Here is a 13,501-nt window from a genome sequence, read left to right as displayed (position 1 = left end):
CGGCAACCAGCCTGCGCTGACGGCTTGAGACGCAGCTGGAGCGACGCAGGGGGGCAGGGGAAGCAGGGGTCATGGTCTCCTTCTTCACAGGCTGCTAGGAAAATCTCCAGGCTGCGGCAGCGGAGGCGCAGGGCCGTTTGAAGCCCTTCCTCCCGCCCCCGCGCCGAGCCGCGACTCACCGATTCTCCCTTCTCTCCCGCAGGCCCTGTGTAGCCGCGCTCCCCCTTGATGCCCTGACAAGCAAGCAAAGGGAGAGCAGAATTAGCCCCGTGGCCTGCCCGTCACGGCGCTAATGCGAGGGGTGGAGACTGCAGCTGGCTCACAGACTGCCACTTAGAGGCAGATGGCACAGAGGGAGACAGCGGGGGAGGAGAGCGGTGGCTCTGGAGCGCGCCAGTGGCCGCCCACCTGCCACCGTGGCCCTGGGTGGAAAGTGGGTGAGGGTGACGCCTCGGTGCTGTCTCCCCAATTCTTCCACCTCTCCAAGGAGGCAGATTTCAGTTCTGGCTGTGTCTAGGCCTCTTGTGGTGGTGGTGTGGGGGGGACTCTGAGAATCTGGCCCTCAGGGTGCAAATTCAGGGATGGGTGCCCAAAGGAAGAATGACGGGGCTGAGCCATGCCACCAAGGGGCCCACAGTGGGGGGCTGCAGAGGTGGCCTGGCGAAGGTATGGGCTGAAACACTTGGAAAGGTGGGAGGCAGACTTGGAGGGTGCCTGCCGATGGATGGCCAAGCCCAGTTCTACCCTGACCACTGCCCTCAAGGCTGCAGTGGGCCCAGCGCCAGGATCCCCATACTCACGGGCAGTCCAGGGGGGCCCATGGCACCTGGGTAACCAGGTTGCCCAGGAGGTCCCTGCAAGGCAAGGAAGGCATGATGGAGCAGCCTCTGACATTTCTGTTCCTGCTCCTTTGGACAAAGGGTGGCAAATGCCAGAAGGCCTGGAGCTGCCTTACGGCAGGTGCCCACCCACCCCCTAGTACAGCCACTGCTTTGGGCCATTGCCTCAAGCCCGGGTTCGCTTGGTCATGACTTCCACCAGAGGAGAAGGCCCAGAGCCTTCACGATCAGGGCCAGGGAGGAACCGCCGGAAGGGGCAAGCTGGATGCCGCAGGAAGAGGGAAGGAGAAAAGCTCCCAGGTATGCTGGTGGAGGACAGGTGATGGGCATTTTTGCTGTTTATAGGGAGCCAGGGCACACGGAGATCTGCCCCATTAGATCCAGAGGGGGTGCAGAGATCACTACAGACAGAATTGGGGCTGAGAGGCCATGGGTTTCAACACAAGGAGTTCTCCTCCCATCCTCCACTTCCAGGGACCTGACCCCTGACTCTCCAGGGCTCTTGGTCTATCTCCATCCCCCACCAGCATCTTCTTACCGGTTCCCCCTTGTCTCCTGTCAGGCCCCTGAGGCCTCGCTCTCCTTGAAGACCCTGGGAGAGAAGAGTCATGAGAAACTGCAGACGTGGGCTGTCCCTCCCAGCCCAACTCTCTCCCTAGGCCTGACAGCCCTCGATTCCCACTCTAGGCAAACGTGCAGGTCTCTGGTGGCACCTAGTGTCCCCAGCAAATGACAGTGGGGAGTGTGCCCCAGAAGGATGGCTGTCAGAGGCACAGACCCCCACAAATGGGCACCTCTCAGGAGCATGGACCCTGGGCGGCTGACTCTCTCAGGCAGGTGACTGTCATTGGTGTGACCAACTGTGGTCACTGTCTGGGGTGAACCTTTAAGAGGGTGACAAATGTGTGCTCTTCCCGAGGACAAGTGGCAGGACAGAGGCCCTGGGTGAAGACCCCCCACCCAGATGTACCACCAGACGCTTGACACTTACCTGTCTAAGCCACCTACCAAGCCAAAAGTCACTTTCTTTGGGGGGTGAAGGGAGAGACAAGGGAGGGCTCCCTCTGGAGCAGTCCCTGTCACTTTGTCGGGAGGAGGGGCTATCAGTTTCCATCAAAGCCAGAGCCCCGACTCCCACGCCTTATCCTGGCCCCTGCTGATTCACCACCATGAAGGGCCCCACGCATGCCCCTTCCCCCATGTCCCTCGAGAGACGGCGCCCAAACCTTTCCACAACCCAAGACAGATGGCTAGACGGACAGATGGCCCCTTCACCCAAGCAAGCAGAAACAGACACGGTCCGGCTAGAGATGAGGGTATGGGGACAGATGGAGCTGCGACGAGGAGGGCCTGCCCCCCGAGCCTCCACCACCAGGCTCTGGAGCAGAGGAGCCAGGCCCCGGAACACAAAATCCGACAAACAGGAGGTTAGTGTCCGTGACCCAGGAGGGAACAACAGTGAGGACGGGGCGATTTAAACACACCTGTGACGACGACGACGGAGGCAGAGCAATTAACGACACCTGGCAGGAGCAGGCCAAGGGCTCGGCACAGAAGGGCAGAGCCCCATGACACCCAGAAACCCAACTGGCTGCTCTCATGCTCCCAGGCTTGGAGCAGGCTGGGACTGGAGCCAAGGAGGAGGAAAGAAAGAGGAGGAGGATGCCGAGAGTTTGCCCTAGGATGATGGGAAAGGTGCAAGCAAGGCTGCCTGTAAATCCCCGGGGTGCCTGTGGACGGCCCCACCAAGCAGCAGGGCAGCCGACCTGTGCCAGCCTGCAGTGTGAAACCCTAAAGCTCTGGCATCTCTGCCGGGCTCTGTGCCAGGTGCCTGGCTGGGCCCCAAGAACTACTTTCAGCAAATCTTCAGTCAACACCAAAGGTGGAAGATGCAGGAGGCAAAAGGGAGAAAGGGAGGAATAAAGGGGCCCTCGGAGACACCAGCTTAAAATAAGAAGGTGAAGTAGCTCAGGAAGACTTAGGGGGAATGATGTGGGGTTGTGGATCAGGGAGAAAGGGGAAGCAGAAGCAGGTAGAAAAGAGAAGGCTAGAGAAAGAAAGCAGGAGACCAGGGAGAGGGGGAATGGAGAGAAGTCAGAGCCTGGGACCTCAGGGAATCTGTGTCGTTAGCTACCGTGCCTGAAGGGGGGCAACAAAAAACACGAAGGCACGATGGGAAAGGAGACAAACAAAAGCCACAGAGACATGGCTGGCGGGGAAAGGGGAGGCCGAGCAGTGCTAGGTTCTTACAGGCAATCCGGGGGAGCCAACAGCACCAGGAAAACCTGGGGGGCCCTGGTGGGAGAAATAGGCAGGTCACATCTCGTGAGCACAGTAATCCTGGGGCGGTCTGGGGCTGGGGGTTGCAGGGAGAGGAGGTCAGGGGAATATTTTCAATGCAGTTGGAAGAGAGACTCATTGAAGTCTTGGCCCAGAAGTCATCTGCTCCTCCCCTTGGCTCCAAGAAGAATGGCTCTGCCATCAGCAGAGATGCAAAACCACACTCAGTGTCCAAACAGTTCTTTCCGAGTCTAACCGGATGCCCTTGCTGGAGTGGATGCCCGTTTCTGTCTGTTTTCTGCCCTCCATAAAGATGTCCTAAGGTGCCTTCCATCAGCCTTTTTGTTTCCCCTCCAAAGAAAGCATTTTCAGTGCTTCCAGTTGCTTCTCTTCCTGCCTTATCCACACCACAGAGGTCTCCAGGGTGCATGCTCCCAGCCTGGTCTTTGTAGACCTGCCCTACACGTGGCACCATAGAACAGTGAGGACGGGTCCCATCCTGGCCCCCGGACCTGCAGCAACTGGTGTCCCAGGAGCATGAAGAGAACTAGCCAGGCTGCCCCACGTTCCCCTGGCTGCCAAGACCATGATCCTGGCAGCCTGGATCCATTGTGAAAAACGCAGCAGGGAAGGGGCAAAGACAAACCCTGAGGGCTACCCCAAACAGGAGCACAGGCGATAGGGCGGAGCCGGCCGGTTCCAGGGAATTCGGTGCAGGGAGGGAAGAAGTTCCCTCTTCCTGCACAGCCCAGCCTCCTGGGACAAGGCAGCAGGATGGCATCAGGGTGTTATGACCCCTCTGTGAGCTTCTCAAGCAGGCCAGGGAACCACAGATACTTACAATAGGACCTGGGGGACCTGGGGAGCCCCTCACGCCAGGCGGACCCTGAAAAAGAAGCCAAGGGAAACGGGATGAAGAGGCCCAGGCCCCACACAGCCCATGGTCTCAGCGGGCCTTCCTCCTAGCTCGTCAGTCAACAGGGTGCGGCTGGTGTCACAGCAGGACCATGGCATTGAAATGGCCTTTCACTCAGTTCATTCAGTCATTCAATGAACACTTACTAAGTGGCTACTATGTACCAGGCACTGGTCCAGGTGCTGGGGACACAGCAATAAGCAAAGCAGATGAAATTCCCTGCCTTGTGGAGCGTACATTCTAGGGAGAGAGGGGGCCAGTGGCAAATAGGGCAGGGGCAGGCACACAGCTGGTGCTCAATACATATCCGTTGAGGGTTCTTGAGCGAAGTAAACACTGAGTATGTCATCCAGTGAAGAGTGCAATGCAAGGAAGGGGGACCAGGAGTTCTGGGGTTGGGATAGGGGTTCAATTTTAAAGAGGTAGTCGAGGCAGGGCTGACTGAGAGGGTGACATTTGAGCAAAGAGCTGAAGGACGGAAGAGATGAGCCAAGGAGGAGAGTGTACCTGGCAGAGGAAGCAGCTGGGCCCTGGGGAGGAAAAGTGTGGATCAGGGAACAACGAGGAAGCCAGTGTGCCGGGAAGCAGGAGAGGGCAGAGAGGTACGGGCAGGGCAAGGGGTGCCAGGTCACATAAGGCCTGGGGGAGGGGGCACTGAAAGATTTCAAGGGGAACCACCCCGATGAGGGCACAGCCCCTGCTCCTACCTCTTCTCCTCTCTGGCCTGGCAGTCCCGGAGGACCGGGCAGCCCAGGGCTCCCAGCACAGCCTGGCTCTCCCTCTCCATTGTCTCCCTGGAGTGGGGATGGAGGTGGTGAGTGGGCACCAGGGCCCCTCTACGTGGGGCGCAGGGCAGGGGGCAAAGATAAGGTGAGGGCCACTCACATGGGCCTCCTCGGCTCTCGGGCGCTCCCGCTCTGTGAGGCACTGTGGAGGACAGTGACAGGCTGTCAGGTGGGGGCAGCCAGGGAGCACTCCCTGCCACAAGGCTGCCCCGAGCCCAGTCTCCTCACCCGGGCACAGCTGTCGAGGCCCGGCACGCCGGGGGTGCCCTGGTCTCCCTTCTCTCCTTTCTCTAGGATGGACACTGGGCGGGCCATCTGCCCCTGGGCACAATCCCCACAGAGGCTCTGAGGAAGGAAAGCAGTCAACAGTGGGGCAAGGGCAGGAGAAGGCCACAATGGGCTGGAGGGGGGACCCCATGCAGACCTCAGAGCCAGAGGCACCCTGCCTGACAGTCCTCCACCCCCGCTCTCTCCTCCCCCAGCCCTATCCCTACAGCAGCTTTGCTCGATCCTCAGGGGACACAATCCCGACAATCGGCTTTGAGTTTCCTCCAGGAAGACGCTCTGGTAGGGCCAAGCCAAAGCCCTTTTCCCAGACAGGCGTGTGGGAGGAGGTGGAGGGACCCACAGAGGGACCATCTGTCCTGGCTGTTCCTGCAACCTGCGCCCACTGTGAGGACAAGCAACCAGGATTTGGGCTGGAAAGGCTGGCTCTGCCCAAGAGAGCAAGGAAACAGCTGCAAGAGGAGAGGTTCTGTGTGGACTCCCTCTACAAAGCAGCCTGCCCCCCATTCCCAGAGCAGACCCGACTGCTCACAGCACCCCACTGAACTGGGTCTAAACAGTCTTCCCAACAGGAAGGTCTTCCTCTTATCCAGGGGTTCAGACCCTCTTTGGGCCACAGATCCCTCTGAGATTTTGATGGAAGCTATGGGTTCCTCTTCCCAGAAAAAGAAAACCAACAAGTAAAAACTGGCCTAAAATTTCAGAGGACTCAGGGAGCCTGGAGTCTCTCCAGGGAATGGCTGGGTATCGGTACACCAGAGGGAGGAAACTCTAGCTGCTCTAACCCTCACTGTTCACTGTAAAGCCCAATGATAAGGTTGTCGTTTACTCGGCATCCACGAGGTCAGGCATTGCACATTGTCACATTCAATCCTGACAACTCAGCCAGGCAGGTAATCTCATCAACATTCCGGAGATGAGAAAGCTGGCACTCGAAGGGGCGCTGTGACTTGTCTCAGGTAAGTGGGAGCCTGCGCTGGGCCTGATCTGTATGAAGCCGAAGCCACGCTCTCTCCAGGAGCTCGGGCTCCCTCTGCCTGCGGATATACGTGGGACTGGAGCTCCTGGTCAGTGGGACTCAGATGCCATCTGACCCCTTCTCCATTGCACACTCAGTTCCTATCTGGGGCCCTCTACTGAACTCTTAAAAACCCAGAGAGTGAAATGCTACTGGGAGAAATGTCAGCTCCTGCATTTGAAGTCAAATGATCAACTGCCCAAGGGCATATTCAGGATGCTTCACAGAAGCCTAAGGGGGAAGAGCCGGGGGTTTCATTGCCTTAAGCCCACTATGATCCAACATGAACCCACTTTCAGGTGGTTAAACCAAGTTCAGACCATTTCTGGAGACATCTGCTGTCCAAAGCAGGGGCAGAGAGTCCTCATACTCTGCCCCTGACCTGGGCCCATGGAGGTAGTAGGATGTCCAGGGTATTGACTAATTAGCCTGGAGAAGACCACCAGAAAATACTGAGCTGAGAGGACAGAAATGCCCAGAAACACAAAGGTCACCTTCAAATACCTGAAGGCAGCCTGTGGAATCGCTGTGCTTTTGTCTCTAGAGGTGAATGAACAAGAAAAGGCAGTGTGGCCTCTGGTCTGGGAGGGACCCAGGGGAATCCCCGCCCAGCTTGAGGGATCAGACTGAGTGAAAGCCCCCTGGTCTAGTCTTGACACTGTTTACAGGCTCCAGCACAGGCCGACTTTCCCATCAGGCCTCAAAACTACTTTTTACACACCACTAAAATTGCTTCTCATATCCCGTCTGCTCACTGGATTCTTTCTGGATTGACCAGAGAATAGCTAAAGGCTTCTTCCAGGCCTCCATCCAGTGTCAGCATAGGATAGAACCTTCAGAGCCCCCTGCCTGACCTCCACTGCTCTCTCCCCAACACCCCTCTGCTCTGGAAGCTGCCAGGCCTGCCCTGGCATCATCCGGGTGGGACAGTCCTCATTGCTGGCTGCTATGGCAGCTTTCAAGGTTGGATTCTGCTGACAGCATCCATGATGTGGGTGGTCTTCCCTGGATTCATTCAAGCCCTCATTCAGCAAATTTTGACTGAGGGTCCAGAAGGAGCCAGGCACTATGCTAGGCCCTTAGAGAGATGTTTGGAATGCACATTCCCCAGGAATACTGAGCTCTCTCTGCAGCTCTCTCTGTGGGTGCCGCACAGCTGAGCCCTTAGTACAGGAAACCCCCACCAGCTCCTACACCCTTCCCTCTTACCCTCTTACCTTAAGGAGGTGCTGTTCAATTGGTAAGGATCCCTGCAAGAGACAGACAAGGGGACTCAGGCAGGGGAAGGGAGGGGGGCAGAGACTTAACGGGATCAGGCATCAGCCCCCCAGGCTCCTCCCAGCCTCCAGGAGAAAGAGGGACCCCCACGAGGAGGAAAAGGAGGGTCTCCCTGGAAGGAAGAGAGGGACTCCCACTGCAGCTAAAGGAGCCAGCCTGGCAAGCTCAGCCCCAGGAAGGGCAGAGTGGGGACAGGCAGGGAGTCCTGGCCTCTACCTACCAGTTCTGCAGTTAGCCCTGGCTGTCCTGGCAAACCGTTGTTTCCAGGCACTCCCTGCAGCCAAGGAGAGACACGAGTGAGTAGCCTCATCTCTCTAGCCCACTGAGCACCCTCATCCATTCTTGTCATCCCTGCCGCCTCTTCTCCTCATCCTGCAGTGCTGAGAGCCCTGCCTGGCACACAGCTGACATCTGTTCTTAGCCCCAAACTCTCCAGATTAATTGAAGGGGAAGCCAAGCAGGGCCAGAGGGGTGGCCCTGCTCCCCAAGCCAGTACAATGGGGAGTTTTTCCTCACAGGTCAGGGTAAGGATAGAGTGTCTTCCAAATAGTAAATAACTACTCTGCTGAGCACTTTTCCTATATTTTCTCATTTAATCATCATGTCATCTTGGCGAGCTGGTTGTTGTCTCTATCTTAAAAACAGAACAAAGAACTCAGAGGGGTAAGGCACTTGTCACATTTCTCAGGACAAGCAGGGCATAGAGTTGAGATTCAGAGTGAGGCCCACTGGCTTCCAACCCGTCCCTTGACCACCATATCAGCATCGTTCATCCAACAGCGTCCCCAAGAGCACTCGGGCACGGTGCAAGGGTGGGTGTTTGGGAATCAGACCCATCGAGGTGCAAATCCCAACTACCTGTATAACTTTTGGCAGGTTACTTAAAAAAAATACACCACCATCTCTCGGTGCCTCAGTTTCCTTATGTGTAAGATAGGGAGAGTTTATCGTGAGGCTTAAAGGAGGAAATGACTGCAAGGTTAGTACAGAGCCAGGCACCTGGGACACTCATGCTGGGGCGCTATTTGTCACCCACCCCCTTGGCGAGTCACAGCGCACATGTGCATGGTCATTTGCACATTCAGTGCTCCATGGAGGCAGGACATGTGTTGCCTTTTAAATCTCCAGTGCCTGCCATCCATCGAGGAAGTAGGCAGGGAACAGGCATTGAGGGAATGCTCCATTGCTTGCTCAGCTCTCCCTGCACAGGATTTCCTTGGCCCACTCTGAGATCTGGCCTCTCTTCAAGTCCCAGCTCCCCAGCAACAGAACGCATCATCTTCTCCACCCAGCCCTCCCTATTTCAGGGCAGCCTCTGACAGACCCAGCCAGCCTAGGAGTCCATCTCCACTGCAGCCTCTCTCGGGCCCCCATACGCCATCTCCCTGCCCTGATTTCTCTACATCCTAAATGAGTTAATACTCATTTAACAAATGCTCAGTTAACAAAATAAGCACAAATTGCCCAGAACAGTACCTGGCCCCTGGGCAGCACCTTGAAAATGGTCATTATTATTACCCGCTCTTTATCATCCTTTACTCCACTCTCATTGCCCACAGGTTAGTTCTGATCTACTTTGTGATTCTTTTCTACCCTCCAGACTCCAGCAGATGCTGGAGTCGAACCCCAGGTTTAAACCCAGGCTCAAGGACCTACCAGCTAGACAGTCCTCAGGGAAGTTTCTGAACCTCCGAGATTCAATTTCCTCATTTGTGAAATGCGTGAGGATTAAATGAGATAAAGGGTTTGGGACCAGAAGTCCTTGGGCCGATAAGTCCTGTCTGTTCTTGAGTTTGTTTCTGCACAGCCTCAGCCTGCTCTGGTGCCTGGGACCACATTCTTTCCTTTTCTTCCTCATTCCCCCAGCAGGTCTTGGCAAGGTTCGTGCTATATTAGCTTGGGCTTGTTAATGGGTCACTTTGAAATGACTATCATGCTGCCTCCCCCTTCCTCAAGCAAACAGCGAGCCTACTGCGGACAGATTCCTGTTTCCTGGCAGTGGAGCAGGAAGCCCAGGGCCGGCCTACAAATGCATGGCTTATAGAGTGGGCTCAAGTTGAGTTCCCGAAGAGGCAGAGGGAACTGGGATCTGGCAGAGACTCCCCTCAGCAGTGGTGCTTGGCCAGAGCTGATCCTGGGAGGCAGGGGAGGTGTGTGCCTGGGGAAGGGTGGGTGCGGGTGGCATGTATCATATCTTCAAGACAGGGGGGAGTGGTTTGTGAAAAGCCTTCGTGTGGTTCTGCTCTGCTTCCTTCACTCCTCTCTTCCAGTGAGAAGCTTTCTTACAGGAGCTGGAAGCCAGACACCCTAAGCTCTGGAAAAGGTGGCCTGGTATAGAAACCACTGGGGACCTGTCCTGGAAGGCAATGGAGAGAGCAGGAAGTGCTGTGCACAGGGAGGCCCCAGGCCAATGCTGCCACTTCCCAGCCATTGACCTTGGAGGAGCTACTTTCAGAGCCTCACTGTGCCGAGCTGTGATTCAGGTATACTACAGCCTTCCCACTGGGGTTGATGTAAGGCTCAGATGAAAGAAAGAGTAGATGGAAAACAATGATAGCAGTCTCTGTAATAATGTCGACAAATGTTTTCCAAGCACTTAGCACATGCCAGGCAAGGTTCTGTGCACTTTGCATGTTTTAACTCATTTAATGCTTGCAGAAAACCCTGTGAGTTGGGTCCTATAATTATCTCCAATGAACAGATGAAGGTATCAAGACACAGAGGTTAAGTAACTTGCCCAGCATCACGAAGATAGTACGTGGCAGAGCCAGGATTCAAATTCAGGCCACTTGGCCCTGGAACCCACACTGTAATCACAACACCACATTCACCTCAACTCCTGCTATTATCCTTTCACTTTCTCTGGCCTCCCTGTTATTCCCCCAAACACATCAGACACACCTTGGGACCTTTGCACCGGCTATTTTCTCTGCCAGGAATGCTCTCCCTCCAGATACTCACAGGCTCACTCCTCCTTTCATTTCAGTCTTAACTTAAATGTCATCTTCTTTTCAAGACTTTTCTCCAACATCATCCTTCCTCCCCCTCCAAGTTTCTATCCCCATTCCCTGCCTTATCTTTCCCCTTAGTATCATCATGTCCTAACACATATTATTCATCTTGTTTATTACCTATCTTTCCTATTAGAATGCAAGCTCCAAGAGGGCAGGGATTTTTATCTGTTTTTCCATTGCTATATCCCCAGCACCCAGAACAGTGCCTGGAAAATAACCAATGTGCAAAAATATTTGTTGCACCAATGACTACTGAACACTGCTCCAAAACCGTAGAACTTTGTACCACTGTAAGGGATTTTTAGTAACCCAGATTCTGGGATCCTGACAGCTTGCCAAGGCCTGAGCTTGGTGAGCTTGGCATCCATCAATGGGGTGCCTCAGTGAGCACACAATAGGACATTCCTCGAAAAAGGCCCCCACGCTGGCCCTAGGGGATCAGGAGGCCCTCCATGTCCCCCTGGGAAGCAAGAACACAGGGGAGAGAGAAATGACACGACGATAGTTGGGGCAATAGTGCAGCATATTTGAGGCCCAACATGGAGGAGCCACCGTGACACCCTAACTGCCTGAGCTCTGCCTCCCTGCCTCCCAAATCCCTTGTTCTTTTCTCCCCCTTTACCTGCAGTCCAGGCATTCCAGGGGGCCCTGGTGGTCCGGGAACACCTGGGGGTCCCTAAGGGAGAGAAAGATGAATCAGATGGAGAAGGGCGCTCCGCCCCATTGGTGGGGGCAGGTGTGTTCAGGTGGGCAAGCCGCGGGGCGCTGGTGACAGAGTGGACAGACAGAGGAGACAAGCGACACACACCTGCGGGCCCGGCTGCCAGGAGCTGCCCATCCAAAGTCCGGGAGCACCCTGGGGTGGGAGTGGGGGTCGCAAAAGAAGGGGAGAGGTTATAGGCAACGTCCACACCAAGCGAAGGGCTGCACGGGGAGGCGGCTGGCAGGGGCGCGAAGCCCTGCGGGGCCCTTGCACAGTGGGCATGAGGCAGGAAGCCGGGCCTCTCCCCCAGACTGGGGGGAGGGCTCTCAGCCCCACTTACCGGCATGCCAGAGAAGATAGGGTCTCCTCGAGAGGGGCAGGAGCACTCTCCTGGTTCACCCTGAAAAGACAAGAGTCTGTGAAAGGAGGGCAAGGACAGGGGCCCCTCTGGAAACCAACACCTGGGAGGCAGCGCAGGCTCTAGAGGTGGAGAAGCCTGGCAGGGTTTAAATCCAGGCTCTGCCACTTCTGATTTTGCCCTGGGGCAACCTGCTCACCCTCCCTAACCCCAGCCTCCTCAGATAATTCTAAATGCATGGACCACGGCGTAGATGAAATGGATTACTCTATCTAGAGCTCCCGCCCGCCACATAGTAAACAGTTAACAAGCAGCAGCTACTACGACTCCTATTGTTTTTAGCCTATCATCAGCTGCTGCTGCACAGGGGTTCCTGTCTCCAATCCAGTCATGGGCTCGGCCCAGCCTGGCTTTGGCGCCCTTCACTCCTGCGCCTTCCACTTTTGCCCTTTCAACACGAGTCCTTCCCAACTCAGCTCCTGCTCCTGCCTTTGGCTCAGGCCCAGTGAAGCAGCTGCCGCCACGGAGGCCTTGGCACTCTCTGGATCTCCTGTGATACTGGGTGAGCCCTAGGCCAGTGACAGGCAAAGTGGGGGTGTATTTGGGGTCCCTACTCCCTAGAACCAGGAGATGGTGGGTAGTAAGGTGGCCAGGATGGCCCCTTAGCTCCCACGCCCTGGTGCTCCTGGGCCTACATGGTGGGGGCTGAGGGGGCTCCTAACTCCCCCAAAGTATTGATCACAGGTCCCTGGGACTCACCTTCTCTCCCTGAGATCCCTTTTCACCCTGTAGGGAGGAAGCACAGGAAAGTGAATGGATAGGGGTGCTGAGGCAGGGCCAGTGGTGACATCCCACCGCCCCGAGGCATGTGGCACTCACCGTCACCCCTCTGGCTCCTGGAGCCCCCGTCTGTCCGTCAAGGCCCTGAAGGGAGAGAGCCCAGGGTCAGTGGACGAGGTGGACAGCAGCCAGCCATTTGGCCTGCCCACAGAGAAAGATACTAGGACAAAGAGAAGCAGCATGAGGCCCCACTGAAGCCCACGGCCCCGCATCCATGTCCAACAGGCGGGGACGGAGGCATCGCAGGAGGAGAGGATGGCAGGAAGAAGGAGACTGCCATCTTCTGGTGCCTTCTGGGTGCTAGACACTGGCCAAGCACCTGTCAGGGAGCATAGTGGAATCCCCCCTCCCAGCCCTGCAGCGCGATCTCATTCCGTTTCATAGGTGAGGACATTAAGCCTTGATGAAATGCCACAATAGACCCAAGAGCTCAACTGCACCCAGATCTGCTCGGTCTCCAAGTCCCTGCTCTGTCCTGCCTTTAGCAGTCACTCAGCACACATTCTCTCTGTCACAGAGTTATGCCAGTTGGCTTAACTAGGAGGTGGGTACTTCAGTTCCCATTTTTGCAACAAGGAATCAGAGACTCTGAGAAGCTGTCACCTGCCTAATTTCAAACAACTAGTGAGCGTGGGGCTGGGGCTGGGAGACTTCCCAGGAGAGATTCAGCTTGAAGACAGGAAAGAGGGTGGCTTGAGTAAAGGCATGGAATCTGCTCAGGCCCAGGGAGACCAGCCTGTGGCATGGAGAGCATCCCAGCAGCCCACAGGACTCAAAGTTCCCAGGCATCAGGACCTCATCTCTGCCTCTGGCCTGGGGCTCCCCAGGTCAGACAGGGATCCCCCTCTGCGGAGCAATTCAGACCTCCTGGCGCACCCTGTGGGGAACCCATCGGTGAGTCCAAACCAGAACCGGAAGGTCTCTAGAGATCCACTAGGTTAGAAAAGAATATGGTTCGCTGTGTTATTTTCAACATTACCAAAAGCCCAAGAAAAATTAGACATTTGCCCATGACCCCATAGGCATAAGCTGACTGAGAGGTAGCATTTCTTTGATTTAAGCTAGAATTATATCATCTTGTAAACTTCTAGTGGGTCCATGTGGAGTAGAAGCTGACTACTGTACACTCTGATGAACAAAAATGAGGCAATCCATTCATTCTCAATTAATCTATGCCATTTGTTG

At 55.8% G+C, this 13,501-nt stretch overlaps 1 protein-coding gene across 1 annotated transcript in view; it reads right to left on the bottom strand.

Moving 5' to 3' along the window:
* Positions 1-13,501, bottom strand: part of COL16A1 (collagen type XVI alpha 1 chain) — a 51,277-nt gene that overhangs the window by 16,090 nt on the left and 21,686 nt on the right. Inside the window, exons 39-53 of the mRNA XM_077150510.1 lie at positions 12,356-12,400; positions 12,236-12,262; positions 11,459-11,518; positions 11,224-11,271; positions 11,038-11,091; positions 7,622-7,675; positions 7,341-7,373; positions 5,049-5,165; positions 4,921-4,962; positions 4,743-4,829; positions 3,961-4,005; positions 3,090-3,134; positions 1,378-1,431; positions 801-854; positions 180-233 (exon numbers count right to left, since the gene is read on the bottom strand). Coding sequence (XP_077006625.1) covers positions 180-233; positions 801-854; positions 1,378-1,431; positions 3,090-3,134; positions 3,961-4,005; positions 4,743-4,829; positions 4,921-4,962; positions 5,049-5,165; positions 7,341-7,373; positions 7,622-7,675; positions 11,038-11,091; positions 11,224-11,271; positions 11,459-11,518; positions 12,236-12,262; positions 12,356-12,400 — 819 coding nt within the window. The remainder of the gene's footprint in view (positions 1-179; positions 234-800; positions 855-1,377; positions 1,432-3,089; positions 3,135-3,960; positions 4,006-4,742; positions 4,830-4,920; positions 4,963-5,048; positions 5,166-7,340; positions 7,374-7,621; positions 7,676-11,037; positions 11,092-11,223; positions 11,272-11,458; positions 11,519-12,235; positions 12,263-12,355; positions 12,401-13,501) is intronic.

The sequence above is a fragment of the Tamandua tetradactyla genome, chromosome 2 (genome assembly GCF_023851605.1).
Source record: "Tamandua tetradactyla isolate mTamTet1 chromosome 2, mTamTet1.pri, whole genome shotgun sequence".
In the NCBI taxonomy this organism is placed as follows: Eukaryota; Metazoa; Chordata; class Mammalia; order Pilosa; family Myrmecophagidae; genus Tamandua; species Tamandua tetradactyla.
The sequence above is the reverse complement of the archived record's forward strand: the minus strand, read 5'-3'. Positions and strand labels throughout refer to the sequence as shown.